Source organism: Megalopta genalis, chromosome 2, assembly GCF_051020955.1.
Source record: "Megalopta genalis isolate 19385.01 chromosome 2, iyMegGena1_principal, whole genome shotgun sequence".
Taxonomy (NCBI): Eukaryota; Metazoa; Arthropoda; class Insecta; order Hymenoptera; family Halictidae; genus Megalopta; species Megalopta genalis.
Window position 1 is genome coordinate 1,191,668 of NC_135014.1, and position 26,253 is coordinate 1,217,920.

The 26,253-nt window shown below is 36.4% G+C and overlaps 2 protein-coding genes and 1 long non-coding RNA gene across 4 annotated transcripts in view; 2 read left to right on the forward strand and 1 right to left on the reverse strand.

The window, feature by feature from the left end:
- Window positions 1-21,173, reverse strand: part of LOC143263858 (uncharacterized) — a 73,958-nt gene extending 52,785 nt beyond the window's left edge. The window contains exon 1 of the long non-coding RNA XR_013037199.1: window positions 20,986-21,173. This is a non-coding gene — a long non-coding RNA (uncharacterized LOC143263858). The remainder of the gene's footprint in view (window positions 1-20,985) is intronic.
- On the forward strand, window positions 2,394-10,951 carry LOC117223457 (uncharacterized). The gene is made up of 4 exons (XM_033475730.2): window positions 2,394-2,808; window positions 4,842-4,982; window positions 6,036-6,459; window positions 8,545-10,951. The coding sequence occupies exons 1-4, from the start codon at window positions 2,663-2,665 to the stop codon at window positions 9,277-9,279; spliced, it is 1,446 nt and encodes a 481-aa protein (XP_033331621.2). The 5' UTR covers window positions 2,394-2,662; the 3' UTR covers window positions 9,280-10,951.
- On the forward strand, window positions 16,672-21,622 carry LOC117223458 (uncharacterized). 2 transcript variants are annotated; one of them, XM_033475731.2, is made up of 4 exons: window positions 16,672-17,270; window positions 18,154-18,313; window positions 18,960-19,140; window positions 20,049-21,622. In XM_033475731.2, the coding sequence occupies exons 1-4, from the start codon at window positions 17,267-17,269 to the stop codon at window positions 20,259-20,261; spliced, it is 558 nt and encodes a 185-aa protein (XP_033331622.1). In that variant the 5' UTR covers window positions 16,672-17,266; the 3' UTR covers window positions 20,262-21,622. The 2 variants fall into 2 exon arrangements, with proteins under 2 accessions (XP_033331622.1, XP_076384771.1); XM_076528656.1 differs by lacking the exon at window positions 16,672-17,270 and having other exon boundaries at window positions 17,615-18,313.
- Window positions 21,623-26,253: the final 4,631 nt, after the last annotated feature.

A 26,253-nucleotide genomic window follows, 5' to 3' on the forward strand; every position in this document is an offset into this window, starting at 1 on the left:
ATTCGACGAGCGATTTTTGACGGTACAAATTTTTTACAAGACGACCGATTTTAGTCGATGCAAATTTTTTATTCGATGACCGATTTTTGTTGATGTAAATTTTTTATTCGACCGATTTTTGTTGATGCGAATTTTTTATTCGGCGACCGATTTTTGTCGACGCAAATTTTTTATTCGACGACCGATTTTTGTCGATGCAAATTTTTTATTCGACGACCGATTTTTGTTGATGTAAATTTTTTATTCGGCCGATTTTTGTTGATGCGAATTTTTTATTCGGCGACCGATTTTTGTCGACGCAAATTTTTTATTCGACGACCGATTTTTGTCGACGCAAATTTTTTATTCGACGACTGATTTTTGTTGATGTAAATTTTTTATTCGACCGATTTTTGTCGACGCAAATTTTTTATTCGGCCGATTTTTATCGATACCATTTTATATTTAACAATTTTCTAGGACAGCATTTTTATATTCGAACGGAAGTAACGAATAAAGGATTAATCGTCCTAGGACAGTAGAGCCAGTTACTGTGTGCGATGCGATCAAATTACAATTAATCAATTACTTTGTAATTTTATGGAATGGTGATCTGTATTACATATTACAATGTAATTGAATTTCTTTGGAATTTAATTCGATGGAGATCTGAATTACGAATTACAATCTAATTGAATTACTTTGGAATTGAATTCGACGGCGATCCTCATTACAAATTACACTATAATTGAATTTCAATATAATTGAATTACTTCGTAATTACAATTCCCTGAGTACAATTCAACTGCAATTCTCTGTGCAACTCTGGCCCCACAGAAACTGGCTCCACTGCTGCCTAAATCCTTAAAACAATTCATATAATTAATATAAGAATAAATTAAATTTCGATATACGTAATTGAATTATTTTGGAATTTAATTCGATGGAGATTTGAATTACGAATTGCAATCTAATTGAATTACTTTGGAATTGAATTCGACGGCGATCCTCATTAGAAATTACCCTATAATTGAATTAATTCGTAATTATAATTCTCTGAGTACTATTCAACTGCAATTCTCTGCGCAACTCTGGCCCCACAGTAACTGGCTCCACTGCTGCCTAAATCCTTAAAATAATCAATATAATTAATATAAAAATAAATAAAATTTCGATATACGTAATTGAATTACTTTGGAATTTAATTCGATGGAGATCTGAATTACGAATTACAATCTAATTGAATTACTTTGGAATTGAATTCGACGGCGATCCTCATTACAAATTACACTATAATTGAATTTCAATATAATTGAATTACTTCGTAATTACAATTCCCTGAGTACAATTCAACTGCAATTCTCTGTGCAACTCTAGCCCCACAGTAACTGGCTCCACTGCTGCCTAAATCCTTAAAACAATTCATATAATTAATATAAGAATAAATTAAATTTCGATATACGTAATTGAATTATTTTGGAATTTAATTCGATGGAGATTTGAATTACGAATTGCAATCTAATTGAATTACTTTGGAATTGAATTCGACGGCGATCCTCATTAGAAATTACCCTATAATTGAATTAATTCGTAATTATAATTCTCTGAGTACTATTCAACTGCAATTCTCTGCGCAACTCTGGCCCCACAGTAACTGGCTCCACTGCTGCCTAAATCCTTAAAATAATCAATATAATTAATATAAAAATAAATTAAATTTCGATATACGTAATTAAATTACTTTGGAATTTAATTCGATGGAGATCTGAATTACGAATTACAATCTAATTGAATTACTTTGGAATTGAATTCGACGGCGATTCTCATTACAAATTACACTATAATTGAATTTCAATATAATTGAATTACTTCGTAATTACAATTCCCTGAGTACAATTCAACTGCAATTCTGCGCAACTCTGGTCCCACAGTAACTGGCTCCACTGCTCTGCCTAAATCCTTAAAATAATTAATATAATTAATATAAAAATAAATTAAATTGTTTCGATTGCCGGCGAAAGAACTTGCTCGCCCGTCCGATCTCGGTAACTCGCTGGTCGCCGATTAACCGGTCAAGGACGCCGTTAATCGTCGTTTGTTTCCTTCCCGGGCATCCTCCTCGTGTAGTGTAACGGTGTGTTACAGTTTGCGAAACAGATTAGAGGAATATTTCTCGATTAGCGGCTCCGTGTTTCGCGGCAGAACTTTCGTCTGTTCGGACGCGATTCCGATGGCTCGGCGTGTTCCGTCGGAGCACCGTATTCGGCGGATCGATCGTGCCGGTAATCGGTGCCGAACGATTCGAGCGATCGCACCGAAGATTGTGTTCCTCGAAATGAAATACAAATTTGCGTAAGCATCAGCCGGCTTCTAGTAATCGTTATGGTAATTCTAAAGCATCGGCGCGGAGGTTTTGTTGCTGGTTAAATAAACTACGCTACGATTCGATCTGTGCAGTCGAACGAGATTGTGTTCCTCGAACGATCGCGGAACGTTCTAAAAAAAAAAAAAAAATAGCAGCCAAAAGCTGTGTCGATTGACACAGTGCTAACGATTCAGAAAGCACGAAATTAGTGCGAGGACAATAAATCTCCAGGCTCTAACCGGCGAGATACAGTTACGAGTCTATATAGAAGAGGCGAACAGGAGTTTCTCGATCATTCATCTTTGGCTGCCGGAGAAGATGATGCGCATACTGATCTCGCTCGTTTTAGCGAATCTGTCGGTCGTCGCCTCGGTTCTACCGGAAGTTACGTCATACGCGAAAGTGTCGAGGAACGGCCAGCAGCAGACGGATCTTGGGAACGATCGGACGCCGTGGATCACCAGGTTTGATCGATCGATCGGTCCTCGGGAATAAGGGTGGCAAGGGTTGTCGATTAGGTTACCACGGAAAATCATGTTTTAGAATTATATTGTTTAATACAGCATCTATTATTCTTATTCATTTTTATTAGTTTTATTACTCTTATTATATATATAATAAAAGTAATAATAAAAGTAATAAAGTATAGTATATAATAAATATATTATAATATATAATATAGTATATAATAAAAGTAATAAAAATTAGTAAGAATGATAAGGATAATAAAAATAAAAACAATTAATAAGAATAATCAAAATAATAAAAATAATAAAAATTGCATATATATATATATATATATATATATATATATATATATATATATATATATATATATATAATATATATATAATCATGATTATATATATATATGCAATTTTTATTATTTTTATTATTTTGATTATTCTTATTAATTGTTTATATTTTTATTATCCTTATCATTCTTACTAATTTTTATTACTTTTATTATTCTTACTCTACTCTTATTAAAATTTCTATTATTTTTATTATTCTTATTAATTCTTATTACTTTTATTATTCTCATTATTCTTATTAGTCCTTATTAGCTTTATTATTCTTATTATTCTTACCAATTTTTATTAGCTTTATCATTCTTATTATTTTTACTATTCTCATTATTCTTACTAATTCTTACTACTTTTATTATTACTACTATTCTCTTATATTTCTATTCTACTACTATTCTTACTATTCTTATTCATTTCTATTATTTTTATTATTCTTATTATTCTTACCAATTTTTATTACTTTCATTAATTCTTATTACTTTTACTATTCTCATTATTCTTATCAATTTTTACCACTTTCATTATCACTACTGTCCTTATTATTCTTACCATTCTTATTACTTTTATTATTCTTACTCTATACTTATTAATTTCTATTATTTTTATTATTCTTATTAATTCTTATTACTTTTATTATTCTCATTATTCTTATTAGTTCTTATTAGCTTTATTATCCTTATTATTCTTACCAATTTTTATTAGCTTTATTATTCTTATTATTCTTACCAATTTTTATTAGCTTTATTATTCTTATTATTCTTATTATTCTTATTAGTTCTTATTAGCTTTATTGTCCTTATTATTCTTACCAATTTTTATTAGCTTTAGTATTCTTATTATTCTTACCAATTTTTATTAGCTTTATTATTCTTATTATTTTTACTATTCTCATTATTCTTACTAATTTTTACTACTTTTATTATTACTACTATTCTTATACTTCTATTCTACCACTATTCTTGCTATTCTTATTAATTTCTATTATTTTTATTATTCTTATCATTCTTATCAATTCTTATTACTTTTACTATTCTCATTATTCTTATTAATTTCTTACTACTTTTATTATTACTACTGTTCTTATTATTCTTACTATTCTTACTAATTTTTATTACCTTTATTATTCTTACTATCCTTATTAATTTTTATTACTTTTATTATTCTTACTGTTCTTATTCATTTCTATTACTTTTATTATTCCTATTATTCTTATTAATTACTAGTGCATAAATTTCAAATATTTCGTTATAAAGGGTGTCCCAAAAATGTCTCGCAATCCGAAAGTAGGGGATTCCTGAGGTGATTCGAAGCAACTTTTTCCTTAGCGAAAATGCAATCCGCGGCTTCGTTTACGAGTCACTGACGAAAAACAGTGACCAATCAGAGGCGAGATCATTTGCCGCGAAACGGCCGAGCCAATGAGCGGAACCGGGCTCCGTGCGCTCGTTGGCTGGGCCGCCGCGCGCCAGCCGAGCTCGCCTCTTATTGGTCAGTGTTTTTTCGTTGATAACTCGTAAACGAAGCCTCGGAGAAAATTTTCGCAAAGGAAAAAGTTGCTTCCAATGACCTCGGGAACCTCCCATTTCCGGATTGCGAGACATTTTCGGGTCACCTTGTATTTGTTAATTGATTTAGATAGTTGCTCGGTTACCATGGAGAATGAAATTGGGATGTTCTCGACGTTTCAGAATTATAACTGGCGGCAACGAGACTGAAAACGAGGGCAGAAGCGTGAAACACATCACAATTACCGCATCCCCTGTCTATGTGGCGCCGAAAGGTCCGAAACTGCACAAGGGCGAGGCTGTCGACTACTCGTCCGGTTCAAGGTACGAACGAAAAATAGAGAATGTAGGTTTTTATCAGCGAGAAATGCGAATTTCTTCAAATATACCGATCAAATAATTATAACATAGATAAATTGGAGAAAAATCGGCCAACTTTGACCGACGATAACTCCGCGAGAAATCTTCGCAGAATGATCATCTTCATCTCAAATTAAAGCTTGAAACCTGTACTTTAAAACGGTTTTACCGGATTTCAAGTTCGACGCACTCTTGTCGTTGCAATCCCTTTAAATGCGAGCCCATTTTCGTCGCATTAAAAATTGCCAATTTTGGGACAATGCACGGACTTCGACAAAATGCACAGACTTTGACAAATTTCATTCCGGGATGCCGTTTACAGGAGAATAAAGTACGATTCCTCCTCTTTAATTTGAAAAAAGAGAAACGAAGCAGCGATTTTTTTTCGCAAAGTTACAGCACTTTGAAGCGACCCATGCATATTTGTCGATAACTCTGTCAAAAGTCGTCGCAGGATGATGATGCAAGGGTCGCTTCAAAGTCCTGTAACTTTGCGTAAAAAAATCGTAGCTGCGTTTCTTTTTTTTCAAATTAAAGCGGAAGGAGCGAACTTTATTCTCCCGTGAACGACATTCCTGAAAAAAATTTCCCAAAGTCCGTGCATTTCGTCAAACTTGCAAACTTCCGTCAAATTTTCGACATGACCTCTTTCACATGGCCTCGCATTTAAATGGCTACAGTGGCGAGGGTACACTAGATATTAAAATCCAGAAGCACTATCTTAAAACGGAGGTTTCAAGCTTCAATTTAAAAAAAAGCCGATCATCCTACAATGATTATTCTCAAAGTTATCGTCTCGCAAATTTGGCCAATTTTTTCCAAAGTTTCACACGTACACGTACATTTCTTTCGATTTATTTCGATATATATCGATTCATATCCGTGCTCGCGCGACGGCTACATAAGATCTCCTTCCTTTTATCAGTCCCCTAGTAACAAATAGATATTCTGCCGGACAAACGAACAACGAATAACGATACACAAACGTACACACACAACAAACGTTCGAATCGGCAGATACTCGACGCTGGATTACGAGATGCTGGCAAAGCTGAACGCGAGGAAGCAGCTACAGGACAGGTACCATCCGTCGCCGATTTACGCCTTCAAAAACAAAGAGCCGTCGAGCGGCGGCAAGGAGAGTCCCCGGCCAGTCGAATCGGGCCGGCCGATTGGTCCCGCGAACGGCCCTCCGAGCGGACCACCCAGCGGCCCCGCGTCCTCGAACGGCTTCGATTTCACGAAGCAGCAGCCGTTCGCGGACGCTTACGACTACAAACCGTCGGAGGATTTCCTAAACGACAAACCGGCGATCCCGAAGCCGTCCGGGTATCTCGGCGATAAACCCGCGCCGAGGCCGGCGGCGGACTATCTCGCGGACAAGCCCGTCTCGATGCCGCTGTCCGTCGCCGATTACTCGGACTACGAAATCAGCGACAAGGTAACAAAATTCTCCGCAGACGGGGCCCTCCATTAGGGCCCGAAATTTTCACCCCGGCTCGCGTTCGCCGAAAGGCCGCGCGCGATTATTCCCGCACACCAGATCGAATGCGCGTAGTTTATTTGACGCAACAAAACCTCCGCGCCGAAGCTTTAGAATTACCATAACGATTACTAGAAGCCGGCTGATGCTTATGCAAATTTTATTTTATTTCTTTTTGCGTTTGTTTTATATTTTATTTGATTTTATTTGATTTTATTCGATTTTATTTCTTGCCCGGTTCGCGTCGAAGCGAACAACACGCTGACTTAGGGTTTTATCCTGTAATTTACGATGCCAGCGACAAGTAATCGTTGCTAATCGGTTCGTTCATAGAAAATGCGAGGCCGGCGTACGTTAATCTTGCTTTCGAGCAGGTCCGACGATGCGCGCGCGATTCGAGATCGAGGGATGATCGCTGATATTTCGATATTTTTCTCGGAAACGAACGCGTTCGCTCGACGACGATTATTCGAATGAAATTGAGAATCCTCTGTGATCCGTGCTAGGTAGAATAAGCTTCGCCGGAGAATCCTAATCTCTGCTGCTTATTTATGTCGAACTATCGACTATCGCGCCGATTTCAACGGGAGAACATTCGGCAGATAAATTAACCGGTTGGCTGCGGCGTGTATACTCGTCGAGCACAGAGAGAGGGAGAGAGAGAGATTTATTTTATGTGATAAAATTATTTCGATGAAATTAACAATTTTCTAGTTGGCGGAATTGACAATGTTATTACTGATATTTAGCTATTCGATTTATATTAATATATATGTACTGTGCATGTAACGAACGAAAAACGCGGGACGAATCGAATGCTTGTAAAAGTAATTTCTCGAAGAAATTTTACGTGAAATGTAGATTTTTTTTTAACGAGAACGAAAGTGTAAATGTCTTTTAGTTTTCTTACAATTAAAGTTAAATTTAAAGTTAAATTAAAGAAAAATTTAGTTTTCTTAAAATAGATTGGAGAAAAATTGGTCAACTTTGATCGGCGACAACTCGGCGAGAAATCTTCGCAGGATTATCATCTTTATCTCGAATTAAAGCTTGAAACCTGTACTTTAAAATAGTCTTATCGGATTTCAGATTCGATGCACTCTCGCCATTATAATCCCTTTAAATGCGACGCCATGTTTGTCACATTGAAAATTGCTAAGTTCGACGAAACGCACGGACTTTGACAAAATGCACGGACTTTGACAAATTTTATTCCGGGATGCCGTTTGCAGTAGTATAAACTTCGATTCTTCCTCATCAATTTAAAAAAAAAGAAACTCGCCTGCGATTTTTTTTTGCAAAGTTACAGCACTTCGAAGCGACCCATGCACATTCGTCGATGACTCCGCCAAAAGTCATCGTAGGGTGACGATGCAAGGGTTGCTTCAAAGTCCTGTAACTTCGCGTAAAAAAATTATAGCCGCGTTTCTCAAATTGAAGCGGAATGAACGAACTTTATTCTCCCGCGAACGCTATCCTAGGAAAAAATTTTCCAGAGCTCGTGCATTTCGACGAACTTGGCAATTTTCGACGCGACAAACATGGCCTCGCATTTGAATAGTTACAGCGTCGAGGATGCGTCGAACATAAAATCGGGAAAGGGTATTTAAAAGTAGAGGTTTCGAGCTGTAATTTAAGAAAAAAGTCATCGTCCTACGATGATTTTTCGCGGAGTTATCGTCGGACAAAGTTGCATCGTTTCTAGCCATAATTCTTTTCGTCGCTGTATCGTTCGCTTCTTTATCGATTTATTTCGATCTCCAATTTAACCGGTTCAGTTTAAAAGTCGTCAAGTCATTGACGTAGCTCTGACAGAGAAAAGTAAATATTCAAGTTAAAGAATAATAGGCGCAGCTTCGCCTTCTTCGGCGAATATTATTTACAATCGTGCCTCGTCGTCTCAAATTGTCCATTCAAGTTGCGCGTCAATTAGGCAGAATTTACTGTAATTTCTATTGTTTTTTTATTCGAAATTTAATTTGTTCATTTGAATTTTCTGTTTTTAATTTGAAATGATCGAAATTTCGAACGATTCGTTTTCAGCCAGCAGATTCGTACAAGCCGGACTCGTACAAGCCGGACTCGTACAAACCGGACTCGTACAAGCCAGATTCGCACAAACCGGACTCGTACAAGCCAGATTCGTACAAACCGGACTCGTACAAGCCAGATTCGCACAAACCGGACTCGTACAAGCCAGATTCGTACAAACCGGACTCGTACAAGCCAGATTCATACAAACCAGACTCGTACAAACCGGATTCGTACAAGCCAGACCCATTCGGCTCGCACGACGATCCCGATTATCCCGATTTTCCGGTGGGATCCTCTTATCCCAGCGATCCGCCGCCGAAACCGATCGAGTATTCCGCTCCCCTAGATCATCCTCCGTACGACGGCCACTCGTACGATCACGATCACGATCACGATCACGATTTCCATCACGAGCTGATCTACGATCACATACCGGAGTACCATCACGAGCACACCGAGAAGCCGGAAATGAACGATCAGAGGCTCGACAAGAGGCCGTACTCGTACTATTTCATCGGGAAGAAGCTCTGGTATGTTCCGCTGTACTTCAGCATCTACTTCATCATTTACATCGCCGCTCTGGTATTGAAGAGCATCGCCAGGCACAAGATCGCGTTCCCGGCTCACCTGGCGGAAGCCGTCGAGCACGGCAGAACGTACGCGGACGTCAGCTGGTGGGACTTGGCCGGGAGAGCGTTGGAGGGGGTCGAGAGCTTCGCGGAGAAGTTCGGAAAGGGTTCTTAGAATCCTTCGGGGACTCAAGGGGCCTCGAGGGGCCCGTCGGTGAACCGTATAGCCGCCATCGTTGCTCGGCAGAATTTTTCGATCGAGTTCGAGGAGATCGTCGGGGGTGTACAGTAATGTCTCCCTAACTGACGCACAGATTGCGCAGAAAAATGGACAATTTGGGAAGAGGATATACGATTGTTCGAGCCTTGCGGTTTATTTTTATAGTTATAAATTGTCCACAATTATAAAAACGAGCCACGAGGCTCGAATAATCGTATCTCCTCTTCCCAAATGATCCAATTTAGTGGACAATCTGAGCGTCAGTAAGGGAGACATTACTGTAGCCGTCAGCGTTGCTCGGCAGAATTTTTCGATCGAGTTCGAGGAGATCGTCGGGGTTGTACAGTAATGTCTCCCTAACTGTCGCACAGATTGCGCAGAAAAATGGACAATTTGGGAAGAGGAGATACGATTGTTCGAGCCTTGCGGTTTATTTTTATAGTTATAAATTGTCCACAATTATAAAAACGAGCCACGAGGCTCGAATAATCGTATCTCCTCTTCCCAAATGATCCAATTTAGTGGACAAACTGAGCGTCAGTAAGGGAGACATTACTGTAGCCGTCAGCGTTGCTCGGTAGAATTTTTCGATCGAGTTCGAGGAGATCGTCGGGGGTGTACAGTAATGTCTCCCTAACTGACGCACAGATTGCGCAGAAAAATGGACAATTTCGGGAGAGCAGATGCGATTGTTCGAGCCTCGCAGCTCGTTTTTATGGTTGTTGACAATTCGTACCATAGATTGGAGAACACGCAAGGGTTACTATAAACTGCTGTAACTTTGCGAGAAAAAATCGCAGCCGAGTTTCTTTTTTATCAAATTAAAGGGGAAAGATCGAACTTCGTTCTGCCGTGAACGGCATCTCGGAGAAAAATTGTCCAAAGTCCGTGCGATTCGTCGAACTCGACGATACGACGTATGACGTTCGACGGACATGGCCTCGCATTTAAAGGGTTACAGTGGCGTGGATGCGTGGAACTTAATATCCAGGCACGCTGTCCGATAGCAGAGGTTTCGAGCTTTAATTTAAAAAAAGAGTCATCGTCCGAAGGTGATTTTTCGCGGAGTTATCGTCGCTCGAAGTTGTGCTCTGTTAGAACTCGATATTTCGCTTCCAAGTACAGTAATGTCTGCCTAACTGACGCTCAGATTGTGCACAAAAATGGACAATTTGGGGAGAGGAGACACGATTATTCGATCCTTACGGTTCGTTTTTATAGTTGTTGACGGTTTGTAACTAAAAATGAATCGCAAGGCTCGAATATCAAAGGTATCTCTTCTCCCCAAATTGTCCATTTTCGTGGACAATCTAAGCGTCAATTAGAGAGACATTACTGTACTCGCGAAATCGAGCGTGCGTTAGAATATATTCTAACATTATATGTTGTATTTAAGATGAAATATCTCTCGAATTGTCCATTTTCGTGTACAAGTAGAGCGTCGATCGGAGAGATTTCGCTAACGTAACGTTTTTTTTAAAGCTGGATGAAGCGACTTGAATTCTTTTTAGAGGATGTTAGACGATTCTAAAATGTTAGACGATAACTAAAACGCCTTTTTTTCCTTTTTTTTTAATTTTGTTATTACTTGGGGCGACAAAAGGAAATAAAGAATTCTCGATCTTAATTGATACGACGCGATTTATATGGACTAACTGTGTACGATCGATAACTGTGCGCTTTGTATGTGTAAATATGATTATGTTTAAGCTTTGTACATACTCTCGTGACAATAAATAATTATGTTAATGTTAAATTATACGAACTGAATAAATGAATAAATAAATGAATAAATAAATAACCAAAAATAAAATTAAATAAATAACATAAACTGAATAACACGATTCGTTTATGAATTAAGGTATTCCTGTGAACATAAAAGATGATTTAATAAGAAAAAAGTACCGAACAATTATTATTATTATTATTATTATTATTAAGGCTCTGCAGTTTTAGTCGTCGAAAGGATCAGATTTTTCTACAATTATCTAAATCCGAGTTCAATTTTATAGTCAAGATACACAGATTTTTATTTTATTCACTGTTTACGCTGATTTAACCCGTTCAGCGTCGAAAGCGGTGCCAGAAATTTCTGAAAAAAAATATAATACTGCTCCCATTTTATTTCTTGTTATTATTTATAAACAAAATTGGAGCAATACACGATATACTTTGTTCCTATTCGTTTTTCTCATGCGCGCATGCTTATAGAAAGCTTCCATTATTCGACAATTTATCGAACACAGAAAAATCTAATAATCAGTAGAAATTCTTTACGAAAATAGCGTAGCAGTTTTCAACGTCGCCTCGGTGTCGCCGCTCGAGTGTAAAGGGTTAAGAAGCCCGGCCATCAGAACGGACTCCGTCGTCGGAACAATGTCGCGTCCGTGAATTCCTGTTGAAACGGGCGTATTCGGTTATGGCCGGTTCTTACCGTCGCCGGGGGAAGTCACGGTGCAGCTTTTTGGGGACGGATAACGAGCCGGAATTTGTCAGTATCGGCAGAATTGAAAGAATTACAGGAAACGGGGCGAGAATCTCTGATGGTCCCGCATTCCGATTGACCAATTACGCGGCGGCAATCCGCCCGGGCAACCCGTCGTGTATATATATATATATATATATATATATATATATATACACATGCCCCGTTTTCTTTTCTTGGTTACCGATATATCCGCACGGTGTTTCGCTTCTGTATGTACCGCGAATACAAAGTGTCTCATCATATTACACTTTCCCGTGTTGTTCCCTAGGTGCATAATGCATTTCATGCATAAGAATTCGCCGGCGATCCGCGATCGGGATCAGCCCTCACCGGACACATGGTCCTCGCGATTCTTCTGATTTATTAGCGCTTCTAGGCTCTCTTCGTGGCTCCCGTTCCCTTTATTTATTCAATTATTTATTTAGTTACTTTTAGTTATTCAGTTGTTTTAGTTTTCTTAGTTCTATGTTAGTTGTATTAGTTATATTAATTTTGTGTTAGCTATATTAGGTTTATATTAGTTATCTTAGTTATTATTAGCTTTATATTAGTTGTATTAGTTTTATATTATTATAGTTTTACGTTAGTTATATTAGTTTTATATTAGTTATCTTAGTTATATTATAGTTTACATTATTATAAATATAACTTATTATAGTTTTACATTAGTTATATTAGTTTTATATTAGTTATCTTAGTTATATTAGCTTTATATTAGTTATCTTAATTATAATAGTTTTATATTAGTTATCTTAGTTATATTAGCTTTAAATTAGTTATCTTAGTTATATTAGCTTTATATTACTTATCTTAGTTATATTAGTTTTACATTACTTATCTTAGTTATATTAGTTTTATATTAGTTATCTTAGTTATATTAGTTACCTTAGTTCTATTAGTTCTACATTAGCTTTATATTAATTATATTAGTTTTATATTAATTATATTAGCTTTATATTAGTTATCTTAGTTATATTAGTTTTATATTAGTAATACCAGTAACGTTAGTAACATTTGTAATATTAGTTATTTAGTTATTTACTTATTTACTTATCTAAATAACTAATTAAAATTAAATAACTAATTATTTACTTATTTAGTTATTTACTTATTTACTTATTTAGTTATTTAGTTATTTACTTATTTACTTATTTAGTTATTTACTTCTTTAGTTATTTACTTCTTTAGTTATTTACTTATTTAGTTATTTACTTGTTTAGTTATTTACTTATTTAGTTATTTACCTATTTAGTTATTTACTTAGTTGTTTCGCAACAGAACCAAAAAATGTTACAACTATTTTACAACAATTATACTTCGCAGCGTTCCAACTATAATATTCCATTCTATAATTCCGAGATAATTTTATCAATCTAAACCATAATTTCTTCGACGACCAGAAACGTGTCATTCTGTAACGATTCGACTAAAAAAAAGAAAAAACTCAGCATACTCCGAGAGCTCCCGCGATCGACGAAAGGTCACCGTAAAATTCCATTTTCGACTTCCGGTTTCGGGACACCCGTCGCTATGCCTCCGGGGTTGTTTGAACGGGGCCGTTCGCCTTCTCGATTGTCCTTTATCCCGGCCAATTTGACCGTTTAGCTTTTAGCGTTCCCGGTGCAACGAAACGGCCGTTTAAACCGGCCAAAATGATGGAAAGTTTTGCGGGGGCCGCGGAACCGACGCGACCCGCGCCGTAGGAACTTTTGTTGCCGATGAATCGCAAACAAGAGACGCGCCAGAGGAGGCCAAATATTGGGTTGGCAACTAAGTAATTGCCGATTTCAGTTATAGATGTCTCTCACTCCCATTTTTATGTTATATTATAAATGTAATATATAAATAATAATATAAATAAATATTATATTATATATTTATATATAATATATAATATATAAATAATAATATAAATAAATATTATATTATATATTTATATATAATATATAATATATAAATAATAATATAAATAATATAATAAATATATATTATATAATGTTTTATATATATATTATAAATGTTATATATTTATATATAATATATAATATATAAATAATAATATAAATAATATAATAAATATATATTATAAATGTTATATTATAAAATTATTATTATTATTATTATTATTATGCTATTTTTTATTATCCGTGAATATTAGCAACTGGACAAATTGAATGCAGCGGTCAAGGAAAAGCGACCAGAATTGTTTTATATTAGGTGCCATTTTCCAGCAGGACAATGCTAGGCCGCACACGTCTTTGTCCACTCGGCAAAAATTGATGGATATTGGTTGGGAATCGATGTTACACCCACCATATAGTCCTGATCTCGCGCCATCGGATTACCACTTATTTCGATCCCTGGACAACTCCCTTCGTGGTAAAACTTTTAACGATGATGACGCTGTAAAATCTCACTTAACTCAGTTTTTGGCCGAAAAGGATCAGACTTTCTACGAGCGTGGAATTTTCAAGTTGTCAGAGAGATGGCAAAAGGTCGTCGAACAAAGTGGAAAATACATTACAGATTAAACATCGTTCCGAGTAAAAAAGAAATTTTTATTTCATTGAACAAATCGGCAATTACTTAGTTGCCAACCCAATAGAAAAAAACAACGAGCATATCTCAACCTGGTTTCGCCGAATGTACATCCTCCTACGGTATTAGGCGAGGCGATTAGCGTGTCCTTAAGCAAGTACCGTTGAAACAATACTCTAAACCGGCGTTAATTGCGACACACGTTTCTCGCTCGATGCAAGTTCAGTTAGAAACAGGGCTCGGCTCGGCTTGGCTGCCGGTTTCGCTCGTTGCATTAGGCGGGCTCGCACCCATCGTCTTTTCCGGCGTGTCGTCGCGGCGACACGTGCACCTAAAGCGCATCCTTTTACGTATTTAGCAGCGTTATGGTATCGATTAACTCTCGTCCGCTTTCCTCGGACACCGCTATTTACGAACAAAGACGAAGACGTTTCTATCGACATCGTCGAGCATGTACGAGATTTCGAAGCATTTTTTTTGTTATTGTCAAGGTTTTCAATTCAGTGGGCATGATTTACTATAGGCCGTTGAACTCGTCTCGATGCGAGCAACAATATCATGCTGTAACGATGGCGTAATTTTAGATTCGTTGTATTGTACAAATTATTGTATTTCATTTGGGTTTAATTTATTGCATTTTATTGTATTACATTTTATTTTATTTGAGTTCAATTTATTGCATTTTATTGTATTACATTTTATTTGATTTCAGTTTAATTTATTGCATTTTATTGTATTACATTTTATTTTATTTGAGTTCAATTTATTGCATTTTATTGTATTACATTTTATTTTATTTGAGTTCAATTTATTGCATTTTATTGTATTACATTTTATTTGATTTCAGTTTAATTTATTGCATTTTATTGTATTACATTTTATTTTATTTGAGTTCAATTTATTGCATTTTATTGTATTACATTTTATTTGATTTCAGTTTAATTTATTGCATTTTATTGTATTACATTTTATTTTATTTGAGTTCAATTTATTGCATTTTATTGTATTACATTTTATTTTATTTTCTTCGTTTTACTATTTATTCCCTTCTGTTTTATTTTATTTTCTTCTTTTATTGTTTATTCTCTTCCATTTTATTTTATTTTCTTGCTGTATTTTTTATTCTCTTCCATATTACTTTCTTGTTTCATTTTTTATTCTATTCCACTTTATTTTATTTTCTTCTTTTATTTTCTTATTCTATTTAATTTCATTTTGTTATTTTCTTGTTTTATTGTTTATTCTGTTCCATATTATTTTATTTTATTTGCTTGCTTCACGTTTTATTTTCTTCCATTTCATTTTATTTTCTTCCATTTTATTTTGTTGTCTTGTTTTATTTTTCATTCTATTCCGTTCTATTCTATTTTCCTGTTTTATTTTTCATTCTATTCGATTTTATTTACTTGTTTTATTGTGTACTCTATTCCATTTTATTTGTATTATATATTTTCGTTTTATTTTTTACCATCTTCCATTTTATTTTATTCTCTCGTTTTATTTTATATTCCATTTTATATCATTTTATGTCTTTGTTCTATTGTTTATACTCTTCCATTTTATCTCATTTTCTTCTTTCATTTTTTTATTCTCCTCCATTTTATTTCATTTTCTCGTCTTACTTTATATCTTAACACTTTATCGTCCGGTCGTGGTTGAGGCTGCCACTCAGTAAGGACTGGCTTAGTCGCGCGCGCATTTGCTCCCAGTACCGGCTAAATTTTCGCTATTCATTGTGTTGTGCTTATTCCTTTAAAAATAATAATAAATAATAATAATTATTATAATTATAATTCATAAGGATATGGGGAGGTCAGCATACAGGAGGTCAGCTACTAACAAAACAGTAAAGAAGCGAAAACCGTCGATAGCTAAAAGTCGATTAATAGGCTATCGGTCGATAAGCATTGGCAATCGAAAAGCCGATTAATAGGCTAGCGATCGATAAACATTGGCAATCAAAAAGCCGATAAATAGGCTAGCGGTCGATAAAGTGTTAACTATTCCATTTCATCGAACGAGGTCAAACGCCAACCATCTCCGTAGGGCAAGCCTCTTCGAAAAACAAAAAAAGCAAACAAAATGGGACAGTGAAGACAACATTGACAGAAGCTAGAACGTGAACGAACCCGCGGCTCGTGCGTCGCCTATTGGCGAATTCCCGACTGGATGGATGGTCTTTCTAGACAACGCGACGATACGTAAGATCTGTAACAATTAGGGCACTTAGCGCTCTACGCTGCTGGATTTGCTTAACGTTTCTGGTGATACAGTTACCGGCGCCGGTGAAACGTAACAGCCGTGTTTGAACTGGGCCCACGAATCGGTCTCAGTCGCCGTTTGGATTTTATCGCCGACGGTTCGCCGATCGTCGCCGTTCCCGTCGTCGACACTTCGTAACTCGATCGCGGAACCGAAAAGGCTTCTCGGAAATCTCGAGCACAGAAATCTATAAAAACGCGACGACGCGTCGGAACACTCGGTCCGCCTCGCTGCAACTCGGAATCGGACGCGCTCGTCGAAAAATCGCGATCGCCCAGGAGCACTCGCGGCGACGGCGACCGTCGTCCGAGCCAATCGCGTTCCTCGCACGCTGAACGCGGCCAAGTAGCGTCGGGCTTCGCCGCCGAATCAGCGAACCGCGCCGAATCCGCGCGAAGCTTACGCGACGCAGCCGACGACGATCCTCGGAACGATCGATGAACTCGTTCGCGTCGACCGCGAAGCATGAACGAACCGGTCAAAGGTGAACGGCAGCTTCTCGCGCGATTCGTGAAACCGTGAATTGAAAGAAGGTGTTCTCGCGGGACACGTGCTGCGAGCGAATGCGAGCTGCACAGGATTCTCGCGCTATTTCCACGAGCTGCTGCCAGGGTGCGTTGGACAGTACGACGCGAGTCGAGCGGAAAAGGAATTATGGGTAAGCGGCTGCCGAATCGCTCGCCGCGTTCGCGGTAATTCGGGGATGCTCGGCACGATTTAATTGGAGCATCGTGGAGATTTTTATTGCAATACTGTGGAAACTTTTGTCGCAGTATTTTCTGGAAACTTATTATCGAATTAGTTTTAAAAAAAATAGAGAGGATATGTTATATATTCTCTCTTATATAATATAATATATAATAATATATATAATATATATATTATACATATTAGTTATATACATATATATGTATATATATATTATATTATATATTACTATATATAATAATATTATATATATAATATACATAACTAAAAGAAATGGTACAGTTAATTCCACAAAAGTGAGTGATCTTTCTAAAACGAAATTTTAAATTAAGATTTGACCGTTTTGGTAAAAACAGTATTGAACGAAAAATGTAAAAAAGTGCCTTTCGACCACTTTCGTGAGGTTATGCATATGTTAGGTTATGTTATAGTATCGAATTAAAATTTTATACGGCGACCCCTTTGACAAGGTTATTTATATGTTAGGTTATGTTATAATATCGAATCAAAATTTTATACGGCGACCCCTTTGGCAAGGTTAAATATATGTTAGGTTATGTTATAGTATCGAATTAAAATTTTATACGGCGACCACTTTTGGCAGTATTATGTATATGTTATATATAGGTTATGTTATAGTATCGAATCAACATTTTATACGGCGACCCCTTTGGCAAGGTTAAATATATGTTAGGTTTTGTTATATTAACGAATTATATAAAATTTTATATAGCGACCCCTTTGGCAATATTATGTATATGTTAGGTTATGTTATAGTATCGAATTAAAATTTTATATGGCGTATTCCGGCGCCTTTATTTCCGACATTTCAGATAGAAGGCGAATGAATTTAGTCTGCCAGTGTCTTTTGTTCTTCGTCTGTGTCTCTTATGCCTCGACCGGTAGCAATCGTCCCGGAGTCGATACGATACCGTTGGAGGAAAGCGAGTCTGTGACAAACTTCGAGGCTCTTACGGCTCCGCAAGCATACAGGTACTTTAATCATTCGAATCATTGTCGAAATTTCCAACTTTACGCAACACGTTGGACGCTTAATTAATGAATCGAATCGAATGATTTCGATAACATTGTGATTTTTAAAAATGGTACGCTTTGCGTTTGATAAAATATTTCAACAATGAAGCTACGAAACGAATGCTGTATCGCAAACAGGATATACGCTCATAATTATGATGCCACTTGGAACGGGGTGATTCCTGAGGCCATTTGAAGCAACTTTTTCCTTTGCGAAAATGTTCTACGAGGCTTCGTTTACGAGTTATTCACGAAAAACGCTGACCAATCGGAGAGCGAGGGCGGCCGGCGCTCCGCCCAATGCGCGTCGCGCCGGCCGTCTGACGCGGCGGCGGTGCTCGCGAGGGCGGAGCGTCGGACGCGATCTCTCACTGGTCACTGTTTTTCGTTAATAACTCGTGAACGAAGCCTCGTAGAACATTTTCGCAAAGGAAAAAGTTGCTTCAAATGACCTCAGGAATCATCCCCTTCTGGGTGGTAACACAATTATGGGATACCATGAAAATTTTAAGAGGATGTTTAAGCAAAAGTAATGCCTTCGATAGAACGATTGTGCACGAATTGCATCGAACTCGACGTGTGATATAGTTTTTGCTATTATTAGACATCCGAGGGCGTATCGACGTGGTCACGATGAAGACGAGTACGATCATGATCACGATCATCACGAGGAAGAGGAACACAAAGAGATGAAGGCAATAGGGGAAGGGAAAGTTGACTATTGGGGCGGCTATTACGACTTCCTTATCAACGAGGGTAGTTACAAGTTTTGGGCCGTTTTCCAGGTGAGTCGATCGATTGTTAATCGAATGTACATTTTATGCATTTACGATGAAAATTATCCGGCAAAACGTCACACTACATTATTATTGTAATTTATATATTATTATTGTAATTTATATATTGTTATTGTAATTTATACGTTACTATTATAATTTACACATTAATAACTTTGTTTATACGCAGCTCAAAAAAATTGTAGCACGAAAAAATGTTGGATAAAAATTGGCCAAATTTGACCGATGATAACTCCGCGAGAAATCATCCTAGGATGATCATCTTTTTTTTATATTAAAGCTTGAAACCTCTATTTCAATATAGGCTTTCACGATTTTATACTGGATCGTATACGTACAGTCGGACACGAAAGTATTCGTACACCTTTCAAAACACGATAACTTTTTTTCAAATTGAACCGAACGATCCTCTTTAATTTCCAAAAAAAGAAACTGGGCTGCGATTTGTTTTTCGCAGAGTTACAGCACTTTGAAGCGACCCATGCACATTTGTCGATAACTCTGCCAAAAGTCATCGCAGGGTGACGATGCAAGGTATACTTGAAAGTCCTGTAACTTTGCGTTAAAAAATCGCAGCTCCGTTCCTCATTTTTTAAATTAAAGAGGAAGGATCGAACTTTATTCCCCTGTAAACGGCATTTCCGAAAAAGATTTTCCAAAGTCCGTGCATTTCGTCGAACTTGGCGATTTCCGACATGGCAAACATGGCCTCGTATTTAAGTGGTTACAGCGTCGACGATGCGTCCAATTAAAAATCGCAAAATAGCGTCTTGAAGTACAGATTTCAAGCTTCAATTTTTAAAAAAGACGATCATCCTACGACGATTATTCGCGGAGTTATCGTCGCTCGAAGTCGGACAATTTCTTATCCTTTATTCTGAAATCGTGATTTCCAGCTTGCGACCGCTGCTCTCCTGATCTACAGCGGTTTCGCGGCGCTCTACTACGCCAAGGTGAACCCTCCGACCACCGTCGACGAGTTCGACGACATATTCCGTCGCCGACGGAGAAGATCGACCCCCCTCCAGCCCCGGGAGATGCCGTTTTGCGGTCTGGACAGCGTCACGTTTCAGAGGATAGTCGACGCGCTAGCGAGGGAATTTCACTGACCGAAAATCTATCCGTTTCTTTGATCTTGAATCTCGCAAAAAAGACACACGCGCTCAAAACGAGAACTCGCATTCGGGATCCGCCGTCGAATAATTGGCGGAGCGATTTCGAGTGGATTTTCGAAGCCTGTTTTGTTCGTCGTGCAACGGTCAAATTGCCCGGAGTTTTAAACGCGATTCTGGAAACATTCTACGTAAATGTAATTTGTATATATGTACGATAATAGTGCGCGTAACTTGGCGGACGTTCTCGGATTACAAACGACAACGTTGTTCTCCCGAAACGTCGCGAGAGGCGGACAATTTCGACGCGGTCGGTTTCGCGTTTCATTTTCGGCGAAATTCAATGTTAACGCCGCGTCCAGCAGACGCGGCGCCTCGACGAAACTACGGTCGAAGGAGAATCGATAAATAAACGCGTGAACGATCTGTTTGCATGCTCGGTTATATTTTCGTGCAACAGGTCCGTTCCGTTCGAGCGTTGATCTACCGTGCTTTTTAACTTGTAACACGAACTACGGCAACTTCGGCAGCAAAATTCAAAATCGCTGTTCTCAACGATGGCGAACTTTGTCGGAGAAAACAAGAGCTTTCGCGCCGATAAATCGACAACTCGAGCTACGCCTATTATTCTTCAACTTGAATAGTCACTTTTCACAAAATATTACGTCTCCGAGAGCACGGATTTCATCGAAAAGCGTAATGTAAAGTGTGCATATATTACCGAGGTTATGTATCTATTATTGCAAGCCAAATACCGCGAACGTTCCGATCACTGCGTGTCCAAGGTCGACATGATCCATTTTCTTTTAAATGTACACACACAACCATAATTCTTAGCATCAAGATAATCTCACTGTAGCACTTCACAAAATTAGGTTAGATACTCTACGATCTACGCGCCGGCTCATCGAGAACTGCGCCGGCTAGGTTAAGGTGCGCACTTCGGTAAAGCACCGCAGCAATGTACACACATAGCAGAAAAAAACTACGCGCCAAATGCAACCGTGTTAATAAATAATATTTGAGGATAGACGACACAGTGACTGTGTAAGTCGATTTTCTTTTGTATCAAAGCAACGATTACTTTGTCTAAAAATAACGCTAAAATGACTAGATAGCTTATTACTAATTACCAAAATATAAATGCCTTTCGAATCAGCGTTTACAGATGTCGTTACGAGTGTTTCTTTTAAAAGACTCGACGTTTTATATATAAATATCAAATGTCGATAAACGAATTGAAACTGCGATTGTTGTTACTTGTATGTCGTAAATTATCGATATTAAACATGTAAGAAATTATGATATTAATTTTTACCGTTCCCGGTTAAATAAAAACACTTACCTTAGTTGAATAATTCTTGTATAAACTTCGGTGAATAATCTTGTATTACCGGTCGCCGAATGGGACGAAAAAATTTCATGCAAATGTGCCCTCGTGCATCTTGAGACGTGATTTTCGTCGATATTGTTCGAGACGAACGATAAATAAACGAGAAATGAACACAAGGAATAAATGAAAATTAAATACAAAAAATAAACGACAAATGAACGAAAAATTAAACGAGAAATGGAACGAAAAAATAAACGAAAAATGAACGAGAAATAAACGAGAAATAAATAGAAAAAATAAACGAGAAATGAAGGAGAAATTAAACAAGAAATGGAACGAAAAAATAAAAGAAAAATGAACGAGAAATAAATAGAAAACATAAACGAGGAATAAAGGAGAAATTAAACGAGAAATGGAACGAAAAAATAAACGAAAAATGAACGAGAAATAAAGGAAAAATAAATAGAAAAAATAAACGAGAAATGAACAAAAAATTAAACGAGAAATGAACGAAAATTAAACGAAAAATGGAACGAAAAAATAAACGAGAAATGGAACGAAAAAATAAACGAAAAATGAACGAGAAATAAACGGAGAAATAAATAGAAAAAATAAACAAGAAATGGAACGAAAAAATAAACGAAAAATGAACGAGAAATAAACGGAGAAATAAATAGAAAAAATAAACGAGAAATGAACGAAAAATTAAACGAAAAATGAACGAAAAAATAAACGAAAAATGAACGAAAAATTAAACGAGAAGTGGAACGAAAAATTAAACGAGAAATGGAGCGAAAAATAAACGAGAAATCCGTGAGATTTTCGTGCGACGTTGCAACCGCAACGAGATCTTCGACGATCCTTCGATGCGGCGGAAACGCATAAAGATCCCCGGTTCGCTGATAACGGCGCAACCGAGCCCGATTAACATAAAACGTTATTACACGTCGGTGATCGAGATGCGGATGATAAATTCCGGTCGCGCGCGTTTCCGTGAATAATTTCAGGAGTTAACGAGACGCTCGACGGCGCGCAGCGCTTCTCGCGCATACGATAATTCGGGACGCGAAATCATAACCTCTGAACTAATCGTTCTTCACGCTTATAATGCTTTCTCGAGCAGAATTACACAAATGCAACGATCGATGCGGAACAGAATTGTACGGGCGGAAAGTTTTTGGACATAACCTAGAAATAACGTTGACAATAAATGGAATTAAATCGGTAAAAATTGCGAATAGAATTAAAATCTATGTACACTCCACGAGTATTTTAGGTTATATTGTAAGCCATAAATTTTCGATATCGGGATTTTTCAACTTTCCTCCATTGAACAAGGCGCCTCCATTGAAAAGCGCGCGTTCGACGGAAAGTTCTCCGACATAACCTAGACATAACCTAGACGCAACCTCAACAATAAATTACTCTTAATCGGTTAAAAATTGTAAATAGAATTAAAATGTACCTTCACGAGTATTCGAAGCTCTATCGTAAGCCATGAATTTTCGACTTTTGTCCATTGAACGAGGCGCTGCGCGACGTCCTAAAATATTTCGGAAAAGCGCGCATTCGACAGAAAGTTCCCAGTCGGCCGTGCGACGAGGGTCGCCATATTAGGGGAGCCCGTTCGCTAAAATGTATGCGCGAAAGGATCAAAACGTAATAAAAATCCCCCGAAAAAATGTCGACCGATAAATCAGCCGTCGCCCGTCCCGCTCCCGTACATATGCACCGACGCGGCCGCGACGCTCCGTACGAGTTTTATATGTGAACACGTATGCGCGCGATATGCGCGGTTCAAGCTCGGAGGCAAATTTTCTTGTCGAACAGCGCAACGTAACGGGGGTCCTCGAGCACTTTTTGGCAACCGCAGGAGCGTAGCTACGTCGGACCCTTCGCGTTTCCCAACGGAAATCGATTCGATTCTCCCGCCGTTTTCTCCCGCCCCTTCGACAATGGATATATTTCCGGATTAGACCGTGGAACTTTGCGCGAATCGGACATTTTCGAAGATATTGGTCCAATATGACGTTTAGCGAAATTTATATTGTTGTGCAAAGATATCATTTATGTTATATTTGTGTTTTATTCATACGATTTGTCTAATGAGATTTAGTAAAATTTATATAATTGTATAAATATAACAGAAATCATATTATCATACCATGATATATATTTTACTTGTATAATCTGTCTAATAACATTTAGTAAAATTTATATCATTGTATAAATATAATAGAAATCATATTATTATACAATGATATATATTTTACTTGTACAATGTGTCTAATAACATTTAGTAAAATTTATATCATTGCGTAATAATATGGTTTCTGTTATATTTATGCAATTATATTTATATTTTACTTGTACAATCTGCCTAAGAACATTTAGTAGAATTTTTATTATTGTATAATGACATGGTTTCTGTTATATTTATACAATTATATATATTTTACTTGTACAATCTGCCTAATAATATTTAGTAAAATTTATATCATTGTATAATAACATGATTTCTGTTATATTTATACAATTATATATATTTTACTTGTACAATCTGCCTAATAACATTTACTAAAATTTTTATCATTGTATAATAATATGATTTCTGTTATATTTATACAATTATATACATTTTACTTGTACAATCTGCCTAATAATATTTAATAAAATTTATATCATTGTATAATAACATGATTTCTGTTATATTTATACAATTATATATATTTTACTTGTACAATCTGCCTAATAACATTTAGAAAAATTTATATCATTGTATAATAATATTGTTTTGTATTATATTTATACAATTATATTTATATTTTATTCTACAATCTATCCAATGACATTTAGCAAAATTTATACCATTGTGCATCAACATTCGGACAATTTTCAGGCTCTGGGTCAAAATAAACTCGGATCTCCGCTGTGCCACGCTGTCGGAGGGGTGAGAAAGTCATGCGATTTAAAACTACCCTTAGAGTACGCGCTGTGCTGCACTAATCTTTTTTCCTTTCTTATACAACTTCAAATGGTTTTTCATTGATTTTACAAATAATGGATTCGGCCATTTTTTCACGGAAATAAATATTATGGAAATAAAAATATTACGACAGAATTATTTTAAGAAATCCCGCGTGTGCTTTTTATTGAAACAAATAAACCAACGAGTTAATTGAAATTTGACCGAGCCTTTCGACGATCTTTCGTACGCAGCAACCGGGGGCCAACGAACCGTTTTTAATTGTCGCGGACACGGGGAAATTAATCGCGGCTCCGTAATGATAACGAAGGATCGGATTGAGAGAAGTCGACCGTGACGTGCCATCTCGCGACAAAAAAAACCTGACCGATGTGCACGGCCGGCATGGCATTCGTCATCGTGTGTCTCTACCATAGTCCTTTGCCAGCCGCTCGGATAAATCGCATCGTTTTAATGGCCCTTTCTGTGGTAAATCGGTTGTTTGAGGAACCACTCGGGGGGCTCGTTCCGTCGGCTACTTTGCTAAGTGCGGTCTCTTGTATCGCCGCGTATTCTATGCAAAAAGTAAACACAATTTCCATTCTTCCAGAGGATCGATCTACCTTTTCATGTGCTCGCTAATTACCGATAGCGGGAACAAATACGAGTCGGGGCAAATTAGCGCGTCCGTGCGGAAGGTGCTAAAATGACTCTGAGTTTAAATTTTGTACATTTAGATTGACGATAAATTGAATATAGATTAATTGTAAATAATAATACATATTTAATAGTAAATATTGAATAATAAATACTTCGTAATAAATATCGAATAATAAGTACTTAATAATAAATACTGAATACTGAATACTTAATAATAAATATCTAATAATGGATACTGAATAATAAATACTTAATACTAAATATTGAATACTAAATACTTCATAATAAATATTGAATAATAAGTACTTAATAATAAATATTGAATACTGAATACTTAATAATAAATATTGAATTCTGAATACTTAATAATAAATATTGAATAATAAATATTGAATAATAAATATTTAATAATAGATACTGAATAATAAATATTGAATACTTAATACTTAATAATAAATATCTAATAATGGATACTGAATAATAAATACTTAATAATAAATATTGAATACTGAATACTTAATAATAAATATCTAATAATGGATACTGAATAATAAACACTTAATAATAAATATTGAATACTGAATACTTAATAATAAATATTGAGTAATAAATATTTAATAATAGATACTGAATAATAAATACTTAATAATAAATATTGAATTCTGAATACTAAATAATATATATTGAATAATAAATATTTAATAATAGATACTGAATAATAAATACTTAATAATAAATATTGTATACTAAATACTTAATAATAAATATCGAATACTGAATACTTAATAATAAATATCGAATAATAAATACTAAATAATATCTATTGAATAATAAACACTAAACAATAAACATTGAATAATAAATCTTTGATAATAAATGTTGAACAATAAATATTCAATCAAAGATACCGAATAATAAATACTTAATAATAACATCGGCGATCTCCGAGCGGAAAGAGTTGAAAAATCGGACTGCTTCCGCGCACACGACTAATTCAATTTGGCCTGGAATTAAGGGCGCGACACGAGAAC

Bases quoted from the DNA above. Each gene is read 5' to 3' on its own strand.
- LOC117223457 (XM_033475730.2), top strand. From the start codon at position 2,663: ATGATGCGCATACTGATCTCGCTCGTTTTAGCGAATCTGTCGGTCGTC. The intron at 4,983-6,035 runs GTACGAACGAAA...TCGAATCGGCAG, and splicing joins GACTACTCGTCCGGTTCAAG to ATACTCGACGCTGGATTACG. The intron at 6,460-8,544 runs GTAACAAAATTC...ATTCGTTTTCAG, and splicing joins ACTACGAAATCAGCGACAAG to CCAGCAGATTCGTACAAGCC.
- LOC117223458 (XM_076528656.1), top strand. From the start codon at position 18,117: ATGGCGTATTCCGGCGCCTTTATTTCCGACATTTCAGATAGAAGGCGA. The intron at 18,314-18,959 runs GTACTTTAATCA...TGCTATTATTAG, and splicing joins ACGGCTCCGCAAGCATACAG to ACATCCGAGGGCGTATCGAC. The intron at 19,141-20,048 runs GTGAGTCGATCG...CGTGATTTCCAG, and splicing joins AGTTTTGGGCCGTTTTCCAG to CTTGCGACCGCTGCTCTCCT.